Source organism: Schistocerca americana, chromosome 4, assembly GCF_021461395.2.
Source record: "Schistocerca americana isolate TAMUIC-IGC-003095 chromosome 4, iqSchAmer2.1, whole genome shotgun sequence".
Taxonomy (NCBI): domain Eukaryota; kingdom Metazoa; phylum Arthropoda; class Insecta; order Orthoptera; family Acrididae; genus Schistocerca; species Schistocerca americana.
Window position 1 is genome coordinate 230,065,240 of NC_060122.1, and position 24,331 is coordinate 230,089,570.

The window sequence follows — 24,331 nt, forward strand, 5'->3', positions numbered from 1 at the left end:
ATAAAGTGCACATACGAGCATCTGCCAACAGCAAAATGTGTCAAAAGCTTTTGGACAAAAACTGTACAATACTTCATAACAACAAACATTTATTTTAATTCTTCCATAGATTACAAATTAAGTAATAACAGTGGCAAAAAGCGTAATTGCCCTTTAAAAAGTGTGAGTTGAGTTCTTGAGCAATTTCGTGTGTAATGGGCTTTCCTATGGAAAAGACGAAGTGGTGCATGTAGAAATATTTAGCTGCTGCAATTTAAGGTGTGCTCTTAGGATCCTGCCTAACAGATGCTTGGAAAAATCAGCAAAAATTTTTCGATGACCAGTATTACTTGTCAAAACTTAGCTTTCATTGACGAAAAATATCATCAGTAGTTGTATTTTGCAAAGAAAGAATACATATTATTGCGCCATATTTTCCCAATGTAAAAGTTCATTGCTAGGCCACTCATAGTGCTACTACAGTCTTTTGTTTTTTCCATATCATAGTATGGGTGTCGCTATTCTTATAGCTTGGTGTTCTGTGTTCAGAAACTACCACCCTGTCTTTGGTGAATTCATATTTATACTTTCATAACACAGAAATATGCAGTGTACATGTTGCAACATATTAAAGATCTTTCCTAAATGGGTTATTTTTCTGCTGGGAGTGCCTGAGAGTTAACACCAATAATAAAAACCTTTACACCATCTAAAGGATTGATACGTTTTACAGTTCCAAGGGAAAGTATATTGTCACTGAACATGGAGAAACTGTACATTCACCTGTGGTGTAGTGTATTTTCACCCAGAAAAGGCATATTTTTAATTGGGAAATCTGAGAGAAGTCCAGACTTTTTTTTCTTGTCCACATACTCACCGTGCCTACCGAAACAGAGTTGCAAGCCTTTCTTCAAAATATTGCGTACTATCATAAATTTCTTCCTGGTTTAGCCATTTTGACCCAGCCTCTTAATGCTTTCTTACATAAAGATGTTCCTTTTCACTGATCACCCCTCTGCAAGTGTGCTTTTACCATATTAAAGTCACAATTACATCTAGCACCTTGCTTGTTTATCTTCCAACCAGCCCAACATCTTGTTTGGGCCACACATGCCTCCCAGTATAGCCTCGGGGCAACTTTCATGCAGAAATATGCAGACAGTTCTAAATGTCCTATTGCATAAATTTCCATAACTCTGAATCAGGCACCAAGGCACTACTCGCAGATAGAAAAAGAAGCCCTTGCCATTGTGTATGCGCTCAAAAAATTTCATGTTTTCATATACGATTCTAAGTTTCATTTGACTAATGATCATAAAACTCTGGTTTCTCTTTGCAGTCCTCTGTTTTTGTCACACTATAATGATGAGATTTCATTTCTGACCCACAGCGCAACAAGCTAATGTAGATGCTCTTCTTCTTGATTGCCAATTGGCCCCAATCCAGCATTTGATCATGATGAACTGTTTTGTTTCCTTTTAGATGTCAAAGCCCAAAACACCACAGATGGTTTTCCCATTACCAGTTCTCAGATTTTGGCAGCTGTTGCAGCCCATCCAGTCTTGCGTCAGGTTGTTTAGTTTGCCTACCATGGCAGGCTAGTTAAACTACTGGGCCGAGCATTGGGTCCTTTCTGTAATTAGTATGCTCACTGCCACCACCTCTCAGTCTTTTTTTGGGGTGTTACTATTGGCTGCTGAAGCGTTTGTGCCCAGGATTGTGATCCTGTCCACAGTGGAATATCATGCGCCTTCTCCTCCTGGACCATTGGTGTGTTTCTAGCACAAAATTGCTGGCCTGCCACCACATGTTCTGACCAAGTAGCAACAATGAGATCACTCTCATTGTGACAGCCTATCCCTAATGCACCACCCATTAAGCAGCACCATGGGCCTCTGTTTCCATGTGGTTCACCTCCCAGCACTCCCGGGAGCGTATTCATGCTGATTTTGCTGGTCCATTCCTCAGCTCCTTTTGGCTTGTAGTAGTTCATGCATTCTCAGAATTCCCCTATGCGATTTGTTGCCTGGTGGCTGCAGTCACGGTCCTCTCAAAGAATTTTTCCTTTGAAGAATTATCGTATACACTGATAGACAATGGACCATATTTTGTGTCTCAAGATTTTGAAGATTTTTGTATAAAGAATGGCATCCAACATGTTAAGGCCCCTTCCTTTCATCTGCATTCCAACATGAGGCTGAGCAGCTGGTCCGTTCATTCAAACCCTGTGCAAAAATATTCATTCTTCATCCGAGAAAGCCCTCGAAGGTTCTTGAGTTCGTATAAATTCACTCACATTGGCAACTGTAGCCCAGCAATGCTACATAACAGCCACCACCCCGTGCACTACTCTTTATGCTCCAGCCATCACCCAGCCACCAGCCGACGCCTGCCTCACAGTGTTTCCAGCTGGGCTCTGCCATGTGGTCCCAGTGGTTTGGCCAGGACCCAAGATGGATACCAGCAGCTGTCCATCAATGCAGAGGCATCCTCTGCATCATGCACATCCCTGATGGTTTGTTTTCATGAAACTGCAACCAACCCCACCCACAAACAACCAGCCATGCACTGGTGAGCCCTTTGCCCCCATAGCCACCATCTGTGCCAGCTCTTGTGACATGGTTCAGGTGCCCTCCGGCTCCTGCGGCATCTTTGTTCTGGGTGTAGAGTCACCTTCATCTCTGCAGTCCCTGTTGCTGCTCCTGCTGCTGTCACTGTCTTCTCTGCTGCCTCTTATCACTGAGTGGCAGTCCAGATGTGGACATGGATACAACAAATCCATCATTGATGCTCCCAAATGGCCTCTCGGAGGGGGAATATTTGGATTTCATGGATATTTCAATTGATCACAAATGAAAAAAGTACAAAAATATTGAGGAAAAGATAAGAATATAGGAATGTAAATCACATGTGAATGAAATAAATCAGTAGTGCAGTGTTAGGGGAAATTAAAAGCTAGGTTAAAAGGGTGAGAGAAATTCCAGTGTTAAATGCAAAGGAGAGAGTAAATAGACAAATAGAGCACATTGAAGGCCGTTGCTAGGGAGAAGAACGGTCTTGTGGTGTGCTAAAAGAAGAATTGGGAGTTGACACGAAATAGTAGGTGATCTGCTAACACAACTGAACAGACTTTAGAAGACTTGCAGTCAAATAAAGTGGAAGACAAAGGTAACGTTCCTTCAGAATTTCTGAAATCATTGAGGAAAGTAGCAACAAAAAGTCTATTCAAGTTAGTGTGCACAATAAATGAAACTGGAAACATACCATTTGACTTTCAGAAAAATTTCATCCATCCAGTCCCAAAGATAGCAAGAGCAGATAAGTGCAAAAACTGTTGTACAATCAGCTCATGCATCGAAGTTGATGACAAGAATAACATACAGAAGAATGGAAAAGAAAATTGAGGATTTGTTAGATGGCATTAGTGCGGCTTTAGGAAAGGTAAATGCACCTGAGAGGTAGTTATAGCAAGGCACTTCATAATGAATAGGGAAAGATGGGTAATACACAGTATTTAGAAGAAGGAAGCAACAAGAACGGAGACCAACAACGAAGTACTCTGATCATAAATCATGTAAGACAGTGATGCAGCATGTCTTCCCTACTATTTAGTCTGTAAATGGAAGAATCAATGATGAAAATAAAAGTTAGGTTCAGGAGTAACATTAAAGTTGAGGGTGAGATAATATTAATGATAAGACTGCTAATGACATACCTACCCTCAGTGAAGGTGAAGAAGAATTACAGGATTTGTTGAATGAAATGAACAGTCTACTCAGCATGGAGTACTGACTTATAGATAATTGAAAAAATATGAGAGTAACGAGATGTAACTGAAATGAATCAGTGAGAAACTTAAGATAAAAAGTGGCAAACATGAAGGAAGTGAAGTAAAGGAATTCTACTATTTAGAATGAAACTAATGTTTGGTGGATGAAGCAAGGAAGTCAAAAATCAAATTAGCACAGGCATAGAAACCATATCTGGCCAACAGAAGTCTACTATTACCAAATGTACGTTTTAATTTGAGGAAGAAATTTGTAAGAATGTGTGTCTGGGGCCCAGTATTGTATGGAAGTGAATCATGGATGGAGAGGGGAGGGGTAGGAAGAGTACTGAAGTGTTTGAGATGTGGTGCAATAGAAGGATGCTGGAAGTTAGGTTGACTGTTAAGATAAATGAGGAAGGTCTCAGAATTGGTGTTGGTAGAAATATGTGGAAAACTTTGACAAGAAGTAGTGATGGGATGTTAGAATGTGTGGTAAGACGTCAGGGAATATGTTCCATGGTATAGGAGGTGCTGTGGAAGATGAAAATTGTAGAGAAAGACCATGATGAGAATATATCTAACAAATAATTGAGGACATTTCATGTAAGTGCTACTCCGAGATGAAGAGATTGGTATGGTAGAGGAAGTCGTGACAAGCCACATTAAACCAGTCAGATGACTGATGGAGAAAAAGTGGCCTCAAGATACTTTCGTATATTGTTGCACTACAGTATATTACCTCGTAGTATTATATGTGGGCAGTAGTTTGCATTTCTCAGATGGAATGCTGCAACTTCATTGGGTTTGGTTTCAGCATTCACGTTATGAAATACATACATACTGCTCCTGTATCATTATTTCTTCTGCCTTTGACAATCTGATCTGTTTATCCACAAGACGGATGTTATGGCATTTCTAAATTTGTAACATGAATTTTGTGGCAAGTCGTGGGTATATACTTTGAATAGTGTAAGAGAGAGGACTGAATCTTGATGAAGTTTGTGAAATTTACCCTGCAAGTGGTTGAAGCGACCTCTGAACTGCCCAATAAGGAGTGATCTTAATGCAGGGAACTGCCTCGATCAATTTTGAGAAAGTACCTCTCTTCAGTCACAATTGTATGCTGTGGACAGATAAAGTAAGACACCAGCATATCAATTTTCCCCTTTTTTTCTTAGTGCTAGTTTCCAAATAGGCAGTTAAGAAGAGGACTTCATCATTGCAGTCACAACTGGGCTAGACTCTAGCTTGTTCTGCTGGGACGATCACTTCTGTTTCCAGTGCTGTTCTTTTTAGGATTAGCATTTAGGTAAGTTACATGGGACAGCATGTCATTGGTCTGTAGCTTCATAGAATATCAGAGTCTTTCCTTGATTTCAGCAGTACAATGAGTCGGGTCGTATTGAAAACTAATGAAACTGGCAGTGCTGCGCAATTGCTACATATTTATGGGAATTGGATGAACAGGGTTTTATTTGGTACTTCATTTCCTCTCCCAAGATTTACTCAAAAATGTATCACAGTGTACCATTCACTGAAACACAATGTTATTAATTACATAACACAACATTGACGGTGACGCTCCCAGGGCTTGGTGCAGGTACTCGGAGTAATGGAACACATCCACATGCTCACGTTGACAGAGGACAAATGTAAGCATAAGTAGAATGCACACCTGTCATTCCGTCAACCATCGTCAGTTGAAGAGTTGCGTGAGTAGATTGTACACCAGTAAAGAGAAGGTAGAAATGCTACTCATCTATGAGGAATGTAAGTTAGCAGAACAGTAATTACAATACTGTTCTCTTATGTACGGGTACATTTAGTACAGTAGTTTAGACCATTTAAATACTGTTGTGTACAGTAAGGATACAGTAAAGACTGTCCTTCCTAGAAACTGCATCGACAAAATGTTTCTTTTTTTGTTGTTGTTGTTTGAAGGTAGGCGAAATGCTACACAGGTAGCGGAACTGTATAGAGAGTGATATACTGACAGAACCCACCTTCCCAACAGATGTTTTCTTGTCTGGTTGCGACGCATCAGGAAACGGAAAGTTTCAACCCACGACAGTGCAATCGTCGTAGCACTCGCACAGACGAAGCTGCCGATGTTACTGTTCTCGCTTCCATTGCCATAAATCCACATGTGAGCACACGACAGCTTGAACATGAGATTGGCATTCCTAAAATCAGTGTACATCGTATTCTTACACATCATTGGTTCCATCATTACCATGTACACCTACTTCAAGAATTGCATGGGAATGATTTCCAGAATTGTGTACAGTTCCGTCAGTGGGCACAATCCTCACCAACTCGAACGTCTTCTCCAATGTTCTATTTACCAATGAATGTTCCTTCTCAAACAAAGGACAGGTAAATACAGGGAACATGCATTATTGGTCCAGCAACAACCCACGATGGCTTAGACAGGTGGAACATCAGTGTCAGTGGAGAGTTAACGTCTGGTGTGGGGTGCTTCATACTACAGTTATTGGTCCTTATTTCATAAATGGTAGTCTAAACAGCACAGCATAAGCCAACTTCCTCAGATGAATTCTTCCTCCTCTTCCTGCCGCTAAGAAACAGAATGCTTATGTGGTATCAACATGATGGATGTCCAGCATATAATGCCTTGCGTGCACGTTGTGTTCTGAACAGAAGGTATCCTTCCAGATGGATTGGTCAAGGAGGAACAGTTACTTGGCCTGCAAGGTCTCCTGATTTAAATCCTGTAGATTAATTCTTTGGGGATGCATGAAAGACATTGTGTATCGCGATATTCCAACTACTGCAGAGGACATGAAGGAAAGTATCATGCTTGCTCGTAATTCTCTTCAGCAGGCAACATAGGAAGCAGTAAATAATTCTTTCATTCAATGAGTGCACCTGTTTATCAGTGTCCAGGGTCACCACTTTGAGCACCTTTGAATGTTATACTCCTGGGTAATGGTACAGGGGAGTCAGTCAATTTTGTGTTGTGTTTTTACTTGGTTTTCGTTTGTTTTCTAACAACTCCAGCAAGTGGACGAGTTTGTGATACCGGACTCAATGTCAGTGTTGTGTTATGTAATTAATAACGTTGTGTTTCAGTGAATGTTACACTGTGATACATTTTTGAATAGGTCTTTAGAAGCGGAAATGAATTACCAGATAAAAAAATACAGGATGCCATTTAGAAAAGTCAAACCGGTCAAGATAAATGGGCATCCTGTATATTCTAATCTGCCTCCTTTCTTTGTCCATCTCCTCCTCCTTCCCCTCCCTTGATCGATCACTTCCTTCCCCCCCCCCTTCCCTCTCTCTCTCTCTCTCTCTCTCTCCACCTCCTTCTCCCTGCTCTGCTCTGTCTGTATGTCTTCCTGCTTCTACCTCTCATTGTTCATTTCCTCCACTCTCTCTGTCAGTCTCTTCCCTCCTCCCTCTCTCTGTCAGTCTCTTCCCTCCTCCCTCTCTCTGACCTCAAGCCTTTTTTTCTTTTTTTTACTGCCAACATAATCTTCAAAAGAGTGGGTAAATTGGGTGGGATCATTCATATACACTACACAGGGTATGAGAGGCCTCTCCTGCAGCTGGATCTGTGAGGATAATAACATTTCACATAGTTTTTGTCTGCAGTGAGTAGGATTACAAAGTCTGAGACAATTCACATTCCATAGTAGTATTTTAATCATAAGCCAATGAGCCAGAATTACAACTTTTCTGTTTTCTGTTAAAAGTAACTGTGAGGAAGAAAACAAAACAGCACATAGTTGCGTAAACAATTTTTGTTTAACATTATATGAGGGTGGTTTGAGAAGTTCTTGGAATGAAATAAAAAAATACTTACATCACTGAAACTTTTATTTTTCAATGTAGTCTCATTGTAGAGTAATGCATGTGGTCCAAAGATGTTCCAGTGCCCTGATCCCATCTTGAAACGAGTTTCCTCCATGCCTACAAAATAGTTTTCAACTCCGGCTACCACCAATTCTTCGTTTGAACTGAATCTTCATCGACCAAGAAAAATTTTCAGTTTTGAGAAGAGGTGGAAGTCTGACAGAACCATATCAGGTGAATAAGGCGGGTGTGGCAACATTTCGTACCTTAGTTCGTATAATTTTGCCATGACGACGGAACATTTGTGCAGGTGCGTGTCAAGAATCGTGGCACCCATCTTGCAGATAAGTTTTTTATTTCTGATTCTTCAGTTAAAATGTGGTATACCCTGCCAGATGACATCTGGCAAGCATGAGCAATTTCACACACTTTCATTCAGCGATCCTCTGTGACGATTTTGTGCACTTTTGCACTGATTTCTGGAGTAGTGATGCATATTGGCCGACCACTGTGTGGATCTTCATCTAAGCTCTCCTGACCAAACTTAAATTGATTTGTCCACTTGACAACAGTTGAATATGAAAGAGCACAGTCCCCCAGTGCATTCTGGCAATCGGCATGAATGTCCTTTGCCTTCATACTTTTCTTTACGAAGTACTTAATCACTGTTCGAATCTAGATTTTCTTCTATCTTTGCAAGTCACTACAGGGGAACAACAACAGAGCCATGTCACTGCCGCAGCTCTCTTCCAGGAGCATGGACGTGGCACGTGTTTACAGGCAACAGTCCAATGAATATCACGTGAACAGTTTGTTGCGCTAGCGGTGACCTCTCCTGGTGATTCTGAGAACTTTTCAAGCCACCCTCATATATAAGGAAAAAGAATATGTATGGGAGAAACTATTTGTGTAATGATTTAAATGCCCAGCTATTGTGGTTAAAACTGAATATGAGAAAGAAAATGAAACTGCACATTTTCACAGCACAGCATAGCACAGTATTTTGTTTCCCACAGTTGGTTTCAACAAGAAACATGTACATTGTTGTTAAAAAAAAATACAGCCTATGTCAAAATCAAACAATGGAGACAGTGGTAATGTGTGTGTGAGTTGTGCTTGTGTGAATGTGTGTGTTGCCTAATGTAGAAGAAGGCCTTTTGGCCAAAAGCTCACTTGTTTAGTAGTCTTTTTGTTATGCCTGACTGTGACTCAGCATCTCCACTAATGGTGAATAGCAATCTATCCTTTTTCATAATATTGTGAATTTTTATTAGAATATTGTGTAAAAATTTAAAGTAAACTGGTCAAGAAAGCCGCGAGATTTTTGCTAACATCATGTCCTTTTCATATAGCCTGCATTATAAGCAGTATAAATTAAAAAATGTTGCCTATGACTGTCCCAACATTTATTAGAGTATCATGTAAAAATTTGAAGTAAATTGGTCAAAAACTTTTATAGAGAGTTTTGGAAACAATTTTAGATGATGACTTGTCTCTACATCATTGTATAGATTGGTGGCAGCATATTTTATTACAACATGCATCAGAGAAATGAAGCAAATGAGCAGGCCCATAGTGACAGGGCCACAGTACGAGGGCAGTTCAATAAGTAATGCACCCCCCCCTTTTTTTTTTTTTTTTTTTTTTTTTTTTGGTTGAAAAAACTGGAAATTTCTTGTGGAATATTTTCCAACATGCCCGCTTCATCTCGTATAGTTTCATTGACTTCCGACAGGTGGCAGCGCTGTACGGAGCTGTTAAAATGGCGTCTGTAACGGATGTGCGTTGCAAACAACGGGCAGTGATCGAGTTTCTTTTGGCGGAAAACCAGGGTATCTTAGATATTCATAGGCGCTTGCAGAATGTCTACGGTGATCTGGCAGTGGACAAAAGCACGGTGAGTCATTGGGCAAAGCATGTGTCATTATCGCCGCAAGGGCAAGCAAGACTGTCTGATCTCCCGCGTGCGGGCCGGCCGTGCACAGCTGTGACTCCTGCAATGGCGGAGCGTGCGAACACACTCGTTCGAGATGATTGACGGATCACCACCAAACAACTCAGTGCTCAACTTGACATCTCTGTTGTTAGTGCTGTCACAATTGTTCACCAGTTGGGATATTCAAAGGTTTGTTCCCGCTGGGTCCCTCGTTGTCTAACCGAACACCATAAAGAGCAAAGGAGAACCATCTGTGCGGAATTGCTTGCTTGTCATGTGGCTGAGGGTGACAATTTCTTGTCAAAGATTGTTACAGGCGATGAAACATGGGTTCATCACTTTGAACCTGAAACAAAACGGCAATCAATGGAGTGGCGCCACACCCAGTCCCCTACCAAGAAAAAGTTTAAAGCCATACCCTCAGCCGGTAAAGTCATGGTTACAGTCTTCTGGGACGCTGAAGGGGTTATTCTGTTCGATGTCCTTCCCAATGGTCAAACGATCAACTCTGAAGTGTTTTGTGCTACTTTTCAGAAATTGAAGAAACGACTTCAGCGTGTTCGTAGGCACAAAAATCAGAACGAACTTCTTCTTCATGACAACGCAAGACCTCACACAAGTCTTCGCACCCAAGAGGAGCTCACAAAACTTCAGTGGACTGTTCTTCCTCATGCACCATACAGCCCCGATGTTGCACCGTCGGATTTCCATATGTTTGGCCCAATGAAGGACGCAATCCGTGGGAGGCACTATTCGGATGATGAAGAAGTTATTGATGCAGTACGACGTTGGCTCCGACGTCGACCAGTGGAATGGTACCGTGCAGGCATACAGACCCTCATTTCAAGGTGGCGTAAGGCCGTAGCATTGAATGGAGATTACGTTGAAAAATAGTGTTGTGTAGCTAAAAGATTGGGGAATAACCTGATGTATTTCAATGCTGAATAAAACAACCCCTGTTTCAGAAAAAAAATGTGTTACATTACTTATTGAACTGCCCTCGTATTTGAGTTTTTCCAAGAACATCCCTCTGAAGCCTGCAGCCTTTCAACTTCAGATGTTGTCTGAGACTTTTTCCACTTTAAGACATGTGAATGCCTGGGAATATAGGTCATACTGCTGAGTCACTGATTTCAGCTTGTGCAGTTCCGTTTCTGTCTTTGTACTGAATTTGTTATCCACTGTTGTTCTGGAAGTTGGAAATGTGGTTTGCTGTAGATTATATTGTCACTTGCTCGTTCAGTGGTTTTGACAAAGAGGGCAGTTTCCAAATGGGAGACCACACGCTCTTGCTGGAATGTGCAAAGTTCATACTCTTGGACGATTTCTATTCATTTATCTTTGCTGGTGTGGCCCATTGATTTCAGAAGTACTGAGGTGTTTCAAAGGCTTTTTTTCCCCCCAAATTCAGCAGCTCATCTGCTTGTCTCATTCCAACTTGGTATGTAGTCTTACTGCTGCTCTAATTAGGTTGCAAAACATCTCTGGCTTAATTCATTTCATATTAACAGCGTCCTTGTATTTACCAGTGGCCTCCAATTGGATATCCAAAATTCCTTCGATATTTAGGTCAATGATTGCTGGTATTTATCTTTCCAGATAAGCTTGAAAGCTGAAATGGAAGTTGCAATGAAGCTTCTAGAAAAAGATATACATGAGAAGCAGGATACTATAGTTTCTCTACGTAGGCAGCTGGATGATATTAAACTTATTAACCTGGAAATGTATAAGAAGTTGCAGGTAAGATTTTATAAACTGAATTTGCTGATCATTAATCATTTTAATGATGTAAACATCTACATAGCTACAAAATTTGAAATTTTTGTGATGCATTAGATAATTAACATGGAGTTACTGTATGTATTATACAGGGTGAGGCAGCTAAGTCATAACACCCCTTGTATGTCCCCAACCATTATAGATAAAAAGATGCCATTTGGACAGTGAATTGCAGGGACAGGGGCCACTTGAATACATTACATTTCATGTTTGTGCTATTTTTTATTACAGAGATATGAGGCCATCTTCGTTTTTTTTTTTTTTTTTTTTTTAAATGGAAGCCTATGTTAAATTTTAGCGTAACGTGATGGGCTTAAAAAAGACGGTTTCAAATATGTGTATATCATAATATTTAGGCGAATAGTTTTTGAGGCACAGATATGTTCTTGTAATGTGTTCGGCCTTCGAAGCGGCATTGTCTAATGCGACTGTTGTGTAGAGTACATGGTAAATGTCACGAATCCATTCTTAGACAAACAAGCCCATTTACCCGACAGTAGTAATACATACTGCGATATTTTGTGCAAAAATTAACTACTGATGTCACGCAAATATTATTCAATTATTTAACAACTGTGATACCAAAATAGTAGATAACATACAGTATTAAAATACTACAAGATGTTAATACATTTTAAGTAACAGAAATACAAATGTAAATGAGGAGGCCCTTATTGGTCACATTTATTTCATACGAATTTGTTTTTTATTTGAAAATATTTACTATTGATGCAATGAGAGGTGAAACGGGTGAAATCTATGCCAGTGCAATATGCATAGAACACTTCTCTGACTTTTACCACATTCCACGAAACAGTGGGGTTGTTATGCGCCAATGTTAGAATGCCCTCGTCATGTACCTCGCCAGTTGTAGTTTTCTGCCTTGTCCTCTGTATGGCATTCCATGATCATGGTTCAAGTAGTTTCATGCAAATACATGCAAGAAGCTTGCGCGTAGGATGCTCACGATCAGGATAAATCTCTCCATATCGCTTTATTGCTCTAACAGCATTTCTTCTGCTTTCACCATACACTAGAAGTATATCTAACTTTTCTTCGTTGTACATGTCTGCTCCAAGAAACTGTGACGGAAATGCGATGTCTCATTACCCCAGCAGCACATTTATGCCCTTCTCTCCAATTACCTCGTGCGTCACCTTGCGGCGTTATTGAGAAGCAGGAAAATGGCTTCCCTGTTAAGTTCCTCAGTAATCAACAGGAAAGGTCGCATTGGACAAAGCCGCTTCGAAGGACGAACATGATATGAGAACGTATCTGTGTCTCAAAAACTATTCGCCTAAATATTATGATATACATATATCTGAAACCATCTTTTTAAGCCCATCATGTTACTCTAAAATTTAACTTAGGGTTCCATTAAAAAAAACCAAAGATGGCCTCATATATCTATAATAAAAAATAGCACAAACATGAAATGTGATGTATTCAGGTGGCCCCTGTCCCTGCAATTCACTGTCCAAACAGCATCTTTGTATATATATTACGGTTGGGGAGATAAAAGGGGTGTTATGACTTAGCTGCCTCACCCTGTATATAGATACAGTAGATACAAATTTTTCAAGTGTTACAGCATATCTTCTTCCTTGAATTTCAAGTTTACTCGTATCAGGTACACTGTGTGTTGTTAAAGTTGTCTGTGTTTTGATGCTCATTAATTCTATAAGAAATTTGGAAGATGTTTCTTTGAAAGAGGCACTTTCCTTTTTTGCTGTGAGATTCATGACTTTAGGCGTAGGTGTACACTATTATTACTATTATTATTATTATTATTATTATTATTATTTTGTTCCAACACTAATTTGTAAATGAAACAACAAGTTTACTGTTACCAGTCACCGTTTTATTTTTTCCACGACGCGTTTCGAAGGTTTAAACCTCCATCATCGGGTGGATTTACATTAGTTAGTATTACATATGTGTGTGTGTTGTGTTACGACATTTGGAGGAACTTGTGGCACTGCCTAGTGGAGAAACAAGACACTATTTCAGAATATGGTTTTGGATAACTTTTGACAAAAAATTAAACTGATATTTAATGGTAAACTTTAATAAGTAAACTAGAGTACCTCCAGTGGTCACAGGTTCCTTTTTCTGTCGTAACACTTCACATGTATACTGCCACTTTTTTAAACAAATATGGCGTCTGGAATCAGCTGGGTGCAAGGTTCGTACAGCAGAAGAGAAGACATAATCGCAAAGTGCAAAGAATATACATTGTAACAACATTATTACAGAATAATCGTTTAAACCATTTGGAGGTGTTTGTTTTGAGGTGTCAAATATATGTGTGTGTACTTCAGGTGGTATATAAATCCAATTTTGAAAGGTTAAAACAGCTAAACATTCGTACTCGTGTATGCAATCATGTGAAAAGTTAAAATGGCTTAAACGTCATACTTGCTAATAACAATTAGGTAAAATGTTGTAGGCTTCAATTACAATGATCATATTGGCTAAAGCAGTAAAATCATACATAGACGACAAACTTTGAAGAAAGAGAGAGAGAGAGAGAGAGGAAGGAGTGATTATATGAGAGCAAACATTTACATGGCAAGGAGTCTTAAGATTACATGTTGCATATATTAGCTGCCTAAAGGTTGGGGTAATACACTGGTTAATGTTATAAAATATGCAGATAGATATACATTTGTGCCAGTAGATGATGTACATACAGTTTTAAGCTGACAGGGGGTACAAGCTGTTGGTGTGATGAATGATCTGTGAATGAGGTCAATCTCTTGTACTCTTGGTGGCTGTCAATATTTATGGTAAATATTAGGATATGTGCACGTGTGTGTGTGTGTGTGTGTGTGTGTGTGTGTGTGTGTGTGTTTTAAGAGTGTAGGCAGTTGCTGAAAACAGAGATGATTCTATTGTAAATATTGTCATCTACTACTACAGATATGTAGATGATATCATAATTTTAATCAAAGGCACTAAAGATGACATCAGTGAGTTGAATCAGTTTTTCAACAACTCCCATGAAAGCATAAAATTCACAGTCGAACACCAAAAAGATGACAGTATAAATTTCCTAGACCTTACCATCACAATAAAGAATAACAGACATCAGTTTGAAATTTATCGGAAGCCTACCACAACACATACTACAATCCACAACTCCTCTTGCCACCCCGCAGCACACAAAATGGCAGCATACCGGTACATGATTAATAGAGCTATCCAACTACCACTCTCAGAAGATAAACGTGATCAAGAAATTGAAATAATAAAACAAACAGCTATTGAAAATGGCTATAACAACTCCATAATAGACGCTCTAAAACACTCAATAATGGCAAAGCAATCACAACACAAAAAACAAAAGGAAAATAATGTCTTGCATACAATCCCCTTTCTGGGTAACATTTCATACCAGATTGCTAATGTCTTCAAACGGAAAGGCATAAGTATATCCTTTACAACAGACAACAAGATTGGACAGAAGTTACCCCACAACATCGGCACACGAAACCCACTTCATCACACAGGTGTGTACAAAATTGAGTGTTTGGACTGTGACTGCTTCTACATAGGCCAGACAGGCAGATCATTTGAGATTAGGTTCAAGGAACACATGGCAGCACTAAAAAACAAAAAATACCACACATCAGCAATAGCTACCCACCTACATGAAACAAAACACCATGTTAACAACACAAGTATTAGCATCCTACACATCCAACCAAAAGGCAGAAAACTAGACATCCTTGAAACACTCCAAATATACAAACACCAAATGAAACAACCAGAATCCATCTTAAATGACAAAAATGACAATATTTACAATAGTATCATCTCTGTTTTCAGCAACTGCCTACACTCTTAAAATACACACACACACACACACACACACACACGTGCACATATCCTAATATTTACCATAAATATTGACAGCCACCAAGAGTACAAGAGATTGACCTCATTCACAGATAATTCATCACACCAACAGCTTGTACCCCCTGTCAGCTTAAAACTGTATGTACATCATCTACTGGCACAAATATATATCTATCTGCATATTTTATAACATTAACCAGTGTATTACCCCAACCTTTAGGCAGCTAATATATGCAACATGTAATCTTAGGACTCCTTGCCATGTAAATGTTTGCTCTCATATAATCACTCCTTCCTCTCTCTCTCTCTCTCTCTCTCTCTCTCTCTCTCTCTTTCTTCAAAGTTTGTCGTCTATGTATGATTTTACTGCTGTAGCCAATATGATCATTGTAATTGAAGCCTATAACATTTTACCTAATTGTTATTAGCAAGTATGAAGTTTAAGCCATTTTAACTTTTCACATGATTGCATAAACGAGTACGAATGTTTAGCTGTTTTAACCTTTCAAAATTGGATTTATATACCACCTGAAGTACACACACACACATATATTTGACACCTCAAAACAAACACCTCCAAATGGTTTAAACGATTATTCTGTAATAATGTTGTTACAATGTATATTCTTTGCACTTTGCGATTATGTCTTCTCTTCTGCTGTACGAACCTTGCACCCAGCTGATTCCAGATGCCATATTTGTTTACAAATGTGGCAGTATACATGTGAAGTGTTACGACAGAAAAAGGAACCTGTGACCACTGGAGGTACTCTAGTTTACTTATTAAAGTTTACCATTAAATATCAGTTTAATTTTTTGTCAAAAGTTATCCAAAACCATATTCTGAAATAGTGTCTTGTTTCTCCACTAGGCAGTGCCACAAGTTCCTCCAAATGTCGTAACACAACATGCACACATATGTAATACTAACTAATGTAAATCCACCCGATGATGGAGGTTTAAACCTTCGAAACGCGTCGTGGGAAAAATAAAACGGTGACTGGTAACAGTAAACTTGTTGTTTCATTTAATGTCAGTAACAGTCACGGTAAAGCCTAACCTAAAAATGTTCGCATTTAAACTAATTTTAAATTTTGTATTAACTAAACAAGACACTTTTTTGCTTTGTTCCATAAAGCTTGTTGTTTTTTTAATTGCATGCCCTATGTTTCGGGTTGTGAGCCTTTTTCCAATACGCAACTGATTCCAAAGATGGCAACCGAGCAGAGATAAGTGCATATAAATTTTGTAATCTGTTGCTTGTCACGCAAACTATAGAAGTTGTCTCTGTCGACTTTTTGGACACAGTTTCATTTTTTTTTCTTTTCTTTGTTAACTGTACTTCATTCACTACTCCATTAATTCAGTCTCTTTGTAGTAAAGCCTTCATACTCAGTATCTCCTTCCCACTGTCACTGTTTATGTTTGTCTCTCTCCCACTGTCTCCTTTTTCTCCCATTGTCACTGTTTCCTATTTCTCCCATTGTCACTGTTTCCTATCTGTTTTCCCACCAACAAGGCTTTCAATCCTTTCTCTCGCTCTTCCTTACCACTGTCTCCTCTGCCACTTTCACTCTCTCTCTCTCTCTCTCTCTCTCTCTCTCTCTCTCTCTCTCTCTCTCTCTCTCTATCATACTGCCATTGTGTTTGTCCCATTTTTCTCTCTCCCACTGCCATTCTCTCTTTCTTGCTTGTAGTATAATGTCTTTCTTGTCAATCACATTGCCTGTTCTCCACACATCCTGTCGGGTAGGGTTTTGACCCCTAGCCCAGGAAACTGTAACCTGTGGGTATGGGGGAGGGGGAGAAAGTGGGTAAATATTTCATGTTGAAGTTTGCCATGAGGGTGGTTTCTGATCCCTCAAGCCTGTGTATGCCATCCACTCATTTCTCTTTTTCATTTACACTGTCTCCTTTCTCTTTTGCTCCCACCACTGCTATCTCTCTCTCTCTCTCTCTCTCTCTCTCTCTCTCTCTCTCTCTGTTTTACTGCCACTGTCTGTCACTGATCATCAGCACTTCCTCTCTCTTTGGCTTCCACTGCTATTGCATTCATTTGTCTTTCACTACCACTTCCCATCTTCCACCATCAGTCTCTCCTCTCTTTCTCTCCCAGTGCTACTGTCTCATCTCTCTTGTGCCACCACTGTCTCTCTGCTACTCTCTTTCATCACAAAAATGCACAAATATGTTCGCATGCCAAAATTTTTGGTGAGCAATGTTGAATGAGGATTGAAGCAGCTGGTTCCCCACTTTTCTGTCAGGTTCTTTTAAAGAGGATTGTGTTCTCCTAATTTGTCAACAGGAGTGTTTTTCAGGTACTTCCCTTCTTTTCTCTGTTACATCAAGGTGTGCTGCTTATATAAAATCAAGTATGTAGGTCAGTAAAGTTTTGACATTTTACTTATATACTTTAACTTATATACTTGTCATGTTTACCACTTTAACCACGTTAACAACAAATTAGTATGCATAATATAAGGTTAATACAAAATAATCTCCAATCCAATGCAAGTTCACTTTACACTATTTTACAGCTACACCTCAGTATGCCATAAAATGTGGTGTTTGGTTTGAATGTACAAAGAATGACCTATGACAAAATAATTTTGTTAAGTGCTTACACCATCTAGTGCCGCCATCAAGTAATTTTCGAGACATGAGAACCTATACAGGTGTGAAGTGCCCGTTATACAGAAACAGTGTGACATAAAGATTTATTGTGAAAAAATAGTGATTAACAACATATTTTTGTGACCTCTGAACCCTTGCAAAGACCACAGATCTCTTGTCATTTGGTCACTAACTCAGTTAAAACTAAATTTACATCTCAGATGAGATATTAAGTGCATATTTTAGATGCATGAATATGATAACTCGGTGGTCTCGGCAATGGATGATGATATCAAGGTCTCCAAGATCATCATCTTAAGAACATTTGGTGAAAAATTTGACAGTCTAGCATGAATACAAATTATACAAGTGGCCATCCTCACAATTTGTACTTTCTGTTACCAAAAATCATGGTTTATCATGGTTTCTTCAGGAACTGCCCGTGAACAAATGGAGCTTCTGTAAGCCACCTTTCGTATCCCCACCAGTGCACATCATAATAGGGCAGATGAGCCGGTGTGGGTAGCACAAGGGGGGGTGTGGAAACCTGCCATGGAGGGTGCACGCATGACATAGTATGTGCAGAGCTGGCCAAAGTTTTTACCGGCTGACTGGTCAAGTGCTTACACAGAGTTTAATCACCGGGGCCTAATCTAGCAAATCATCCTGATCATCCTGTTCATCCTGTGTGTTGCACTGAGTGCATAGCTGTTAGCTGTCAGCATCAGCTGTGTGCTTAGTTCTTCACATTCTAATCTTTGTGTGTGTTTAGACTCTCTGCTTCCCATAGATTGCCTCACACAGGGTGTTAGTTTCCCTCTCACATTGTTCTGTTTCCTGGCTTTCATTGAGGCTCTGTTGGCCCCTAAAGTGTCCATACCGACCATATAGTGAAGTGGCAATGTCACACACGTGTAGACACTAAACCACCTGAGGGCCATCTGAGAGCACACTTAATGCAAAAGAACCAACCAATTTTCTCAAGTTGCATGGGCTGGAGGAAGTGAGTAACATTTAAATTTTGACCCTGTACTGCAGAATAGCTACAGTATGCCCAATCTTCTGATAGGCATATAAGTGGGCACTAAGCCGGGGGCTATCCAAAACATTTGACCCCTTCTCTATGTGATCAATAAAAACCAAGATATGACTCCCTGAAAAATTGCTTTTTCATACGTGGCTTTTCGAAACAGTTGGTATTGTGCACTGTCATGCATGGACCGATGAATATCATGAAGTATACAGTACAGATGACAAAGTGCCAAAATAGTCAACAGAGATAATTTTTATAGTTTAACAGTTTGGAAGTAACAGATTAAGAAATTGACATGTGTTTATCTTTTCTTGGTAACCGCCTTTGGAGTCAGCTGTGTATTGCAAAGAGGGCTTACAATCTGAAACCTAGGTCATACAAAAATAATAAAGTTTTGTGAAACAAAGCAAAAAATTGTTTCGTTTAGTCAGTATACAGAAGAGAATATCTCACAAAAAACCCATAGTTGAATCAATTAAAATTATATATTAGTTTTGTTATATGTTGCTTATTTAATGTCAGCTGCATAATTGAATTATTATTTTTGCTTAGCTGCATTACAGCTGCATTTACTACTCAAAATTACTTTCTTCAAATTATTAGAAATGTGTAGTGGATGCAATCATTTGGTATGTTGCTCTTAGATGCATGCCTTTAAGTTTCAGTATTATGCATCTCCTTGGTGTTGATACTGTCAAATAATGTCTTACTTTGTATTTTAAATATTCAGTTTGCATGTGTTTTGAATCACAAGTTTGTTGAAAACTCACATCTCAATAGAAGTGAAGTTTTTGAGTTCTAGAAATGTTATTTGAAAAAGTGATATCATGATATAATTAAATTAAGACTTGACAGAATTTTGCAACAGAATGTTCCTGAAAATAATTTAATTGGCAGAATTATAAACATATGTTACAACAAAAGAAATGTATGTTGTTTCCATAAACTGGCTAATAGTTCCTTTATTATTGTAAAATTACCTTTTCTGCGTTTACACAGTTACTATTTGAGAAAGTGAAAATGCACAGTAATTCATCTCAAAAATCCAGACAACAAAAGAAACAAGAGAAATAGGAAATGTTCATTAGATATGATTAAATTTTTGTAACTGCAGTAAATGACAATCTCCAGACCAGTACTACAACATAACTGGCGAAGGTTTGTATTTTGTGAGCAAGAGCCCTATAGATTGTGACATCAAATGAAAGGGGCGTAGGTTGTTTGTAGCAGTGCGTCTCAGGGTGCCACTGTCCATGTTCACGGCCAGTTGCTAATTTAATCGTGTCAGAAGCATCGTACATAAAATCAGAATGATTAACACATACATATCAAGTATATAACAAATATAAAGAGAGTATAAAAGTATACAGATATATAAGCAGGGTCAAGTAGTTTTTTATTTTATGAAGTCTTGGACCAGAACCTGGCCACGTCCAGCGCTTCCGGGGTGGCATTCATCAAATCCTTCATGGTGCAGGTGCTTGGGCACAGCACACACTGCGTGAGGTGGATGGTGGTTTGAGTGTATCCAGTCACACAGCGCCAGTTCATTTGAGAGGCCCCATTTGCGCATATTCTCTTTGGATCGTGTGACACCAGAGCGCAGCCTATTAAGAGATTTCCATATCGTCCATCCTTCCATATGGCCGGGAGGGAGTTCTTCGTTTGGGACTAACCATTCCCCAAGGTGCACATTTTCTTCTCGCCACATTGCCAGCCTCATTTGCTGCGGTGTCCCGACGATGTTTTCTGCTGTCTGCAGGAAGCTTTTTCTAGATTTTAGTCAACAGCAGGCAGGCTGGCATCTGCACAGCGGATGGGCAGGTGAAGTCAATGCCTTTGTCTTTTCCTTCCTGGCCGCTACTTTCCTTCTAATATTTGGTGGGGCCACGCCTGCCAGGCAGTACAATTTATCAGTCGGGGTTGGTCTCAGACAGCCTGTGATGATGCGGCAGGATTCATTAAGTGGTATGTTCACTTGCTTGGCGTGGCTAGAATTGTACCACACTGGGCATGCGTACTCGGCTGTTGAATAGCACAAAGCAAGAGCTGTGGTTATCACTATTCCAGGCTGTGCCCCCCATGTAGTGCCCTTTAGTTTGCGCACAATGTTGTTTCTCGCCACTACTTTGTGTTTAGTGTTCATGCAGTGCTTTTTATAGGTGAGTGCTCTATCCAAGGTGACGCCTAAGTATTTTGGTGTTTTGCAATGTTCCAAGGGCACTCCTTCCCAGTTGAGTTGTAATCTTCTTGCAGATTGTCTGTTCTTTAGGTGGAAGGCGCAGGTTTGGGTTTTCCCTGGGTTGGGTTTGAGACGGTTCCCCTTATAGTAGGTGGCAAGCTGTTTGAGGGCTTCTGACAGATTCTGTTCAACAGTTCCAAAGCTGTCTGCTTGAGCAGTAACGACGCAATCATCTGCATATATGAAGCTTTCGGTGCCTTGGGGGAGGGGCTGGTCATTAGTATATATATTAAAAAGTGTTGGGGGCCAGTACGCTTCCTTGGGGGAGGCCATTTTTCTGTATCCTCCACCGGCTTCTCTGTCCCTGAAAATCCATGAAGAATCTTCGATTCTGGAGTAGGTTTCCAGGCAGTAAGGTTAGTCAGTAGTCCCTACTCATTGCGTATATTTTCCCCAGGAGCAGCCGGTGGTTGACTGTGTCATAGGCTGCTGACAGGTCTAGGAAGACAGCCCCAGTGATCTTCCTGCTCTCGAACCCATCCTCTATGTTTTGCATTAATTTTAGCACCTGTGATGTGCAGCATTTGCCCTGTCTGAAGCCTGCTTGTTGTGGGATCAGGAGGGGCTCGATGGCGTCCGTGATTCTGTGGTGTATCATCCTTTCCAAAACCTTGTACATATGGCATAGCAGAGAGATTGGCCTGTAGTTTTTGGGATTGTCACGTTCTTTGCCTGGTTTTAGGATGGCAATGACTCGCGATTTTCTCCAGATTTTTGGAATTTTGCAGGATGTCATGCAGTTGTTCATTATATTGACTAGCCATTTCCTTGTTACAGATCCAAAATGCTTCATTTGCTCGACACATATATCATCAAGGCTGGCTGCTCTCCGCATTTTGCACTTACTGATCGCCTTCTCCAGTTCCGCCAAGGTAAAGGGCTTGGATAGTTCTTCAGTCTCCTGAGGGGGGTTTCGTTCTGTGCCCCTCTTTTTTGTCTTCAGGTTGTCGTATCTTGTGGTTTCCCATTTGTGAGAAGCTGGTGTGCAAGTTGGTCTGCTGTGACATTCGCATGTAGATTTGGTTTGGTGGGGTCATTGGCTAGGCGTTTTATGAGTTTCCAGGCCTTTTGACTATCTCTGCCAAAATTAGTTTCCTCCATCAGTTTGGTCCATTGCTCTCTTCTCGCTTCTGATATCCGGGAGGTAATAACTCTTCCTTTGGTGAGGGTTTCTTCACTGAAGGAGTTTCTTTCGAAGAGCATTTGATATTCTTCCAGTAGGGCTACTGTTTCCTGGGTGAGTCTGGTGTGTAACTTTTTCTGAATCCCCTTGGAATAGACACTCAGGAGCAGGATTTGATGGTGTCCACTAAGCTGTCATAGTCTGTCTGTCTCTTCTAGTATTCTGGTGAATTTGGGCCAGTCTGCCTTCCTGAAATTATATCTCCTTCTGAACTTTACTCTTCGTGGTACCACTATTGGCAACATTTGGCACATTATTGGGCGATGTTGTGTCTTTGGGATGGGGGTGTAGATGGACTTAAAGCACTGTTGTGCTATTTCTTCGCTGACGAATAGGAGATCCGGGTTGTATCCGCTGCGCCACCTACTGCTGTTGAAAGATGTGGGAAGTTTGCTGTTGTGGATAAGTGCCAGGTGGTTTGACTCGGCCCACGCCAGAACGGCTTCACCGTTTTTGTCTTCTTGTGCATATCCCCATACGTGACTATGGCTGTTGAAATCGCTGATAATGAAAGCCGTTTTCTGTTTACCAATTTTTACTGGTGGTTCAAAGTGGAAGTCTACATTTGGGGGCTTATACAGGTAGGTCACCGTGTATTCGCCAAATTCCACCGTGATAATCTCGATATCTCTCCCCTCAGTGTGATCCGCCATCCTCACTTGGACGTCCGGTTTGGTGAACATGGCACTCCCGTATTGCGCGTGCAGTCTTTGTGCTACAAGTTTCATCCCTGGGACCTTGAGGCGTCGGTGTTGGATGTCCCTATGTGTTTCTTGCACGCAGAGTACGTCACATTTGGTTTTTTGACAAAGCTCGCTCAGCAATTGTTTTTTGCAAGACGAAAGACCTTCTATGTTCGCAGAGATGATCGTCAAAGCCGGTTTTGATGACAGACATTATGTCTCTCTATTATGATGCTTCTGGTGTGAGAGAATCTGCCGGCTTAGAGCCGTTGCCCAGGGGATGCACAAATGTGTTATTAATGACACATCCTTCGCAGAGGCTTCTCTCGTGTCCCCCAATTGCTAATGATTGATGATTATTCATTGAGTGAACAAAAGGTGCACATAAACTTTCTTTGGTAAAGAAAAAAAAGCCTTGTCCACTCAGCAACATGTGCGTAGCCATGGTTTTATTGTCGCATAGTGTCAGGAATTTGCTAGAGGATGTATGTGTCTTTGTTCTTGATTGTTTCTCTAAAGGGAACAGTTGCCATTGATAATTACTACATCCAAGATGTATTGTGAGAGTACAGTTACCATTCAAGCTACCACACCTGCAGCTGTACATTGCAGTAATCCAGAATACTTTCTGAAATATGATATTTATCATTACATTGTCTAATAACAAGGGTGTTTCAGAAGAAACTGTAAACATTTCATAAGGCAGTTGTATGTACAATTTTGTATTTGAAATTTTATGTAAAAGTGAACACAAGTTTCACTGGATGTGGAGTATAGCTGCTTGAAGTTGGTGCACATGTCTTATGCAGTTCTTGGTTCTTAGACATGTGTATAAATTGGACACAATTACTAGTATTCAGTCAGATTCAGAGTCTGGATCAAAAGAGCTTACAGTTTCAAGCTAGCTGACTCTGCTATTACAAATATTTAAAACTATTGTGTACCTTTTTACACATGCTCAATACACAAATTTGTTGTTTTGTTTAGCAATTTTGTAATGGAAATATTTATGTAAAATATTGTAGCTGCTGTTTTAATTGAAAAGTGCAAGGTTGAAATGTGTTTACTTGCTTCTGGAACAAAATTTGGATGAAAAATGCATTTAATTTTCTTCGCCAAAAAGTAATTCTGCATAAAGCACACAAGAAATATCCACATCTATTGACTTTCCACATAAAAAAGTCAGTCTGGCTGATATCTGTTAAAATCACCAACAAGCCCAACAGCTATTGGCAGGCACTCATTGCTTGAAGTTTTGTTTATGGTTAATTACAAGAACTGATACTGTTTACTGATGAAGCAAATTTCAGTCTGGCAGCATCACCACAAACTCAGTCACATTCAGGAGATAAGATAGAAATGAGGGTAACAATTTACTAAACAATAGAAGCATTGAATAGTTAGTAGGATGAAAACGTGACTGTTGTTGTGGTC

General features: G+C 40.0%; 1 protein-coding gene across 3 annotated transcripts in view; it reads left to right on the forward strand.

Annotated features, from left to right (window-relative positions):
- The window catches only part of LOC124614034 (RUN and FYVE domain-containing protein 2), a 149,029-nt gene that overhangs the window by 69,384 nt on the left and 55,314 nt on the right, over positions 1–24,331 (forward strand). For all 3 annotated transcript variants that reach the window (XM_047142859.1, XM_047142860.1, XM_047142861.1), the window contains one exon: positions 11,103–11,243. In XM_047142859.1, coding sequence (XP_046998815.1) covers positions 11,103–11,243 — 141 coding nt within the window. The remainder of the gene's footprint in view (positions 1–11,102; positions 11,244–24,331) is intronic.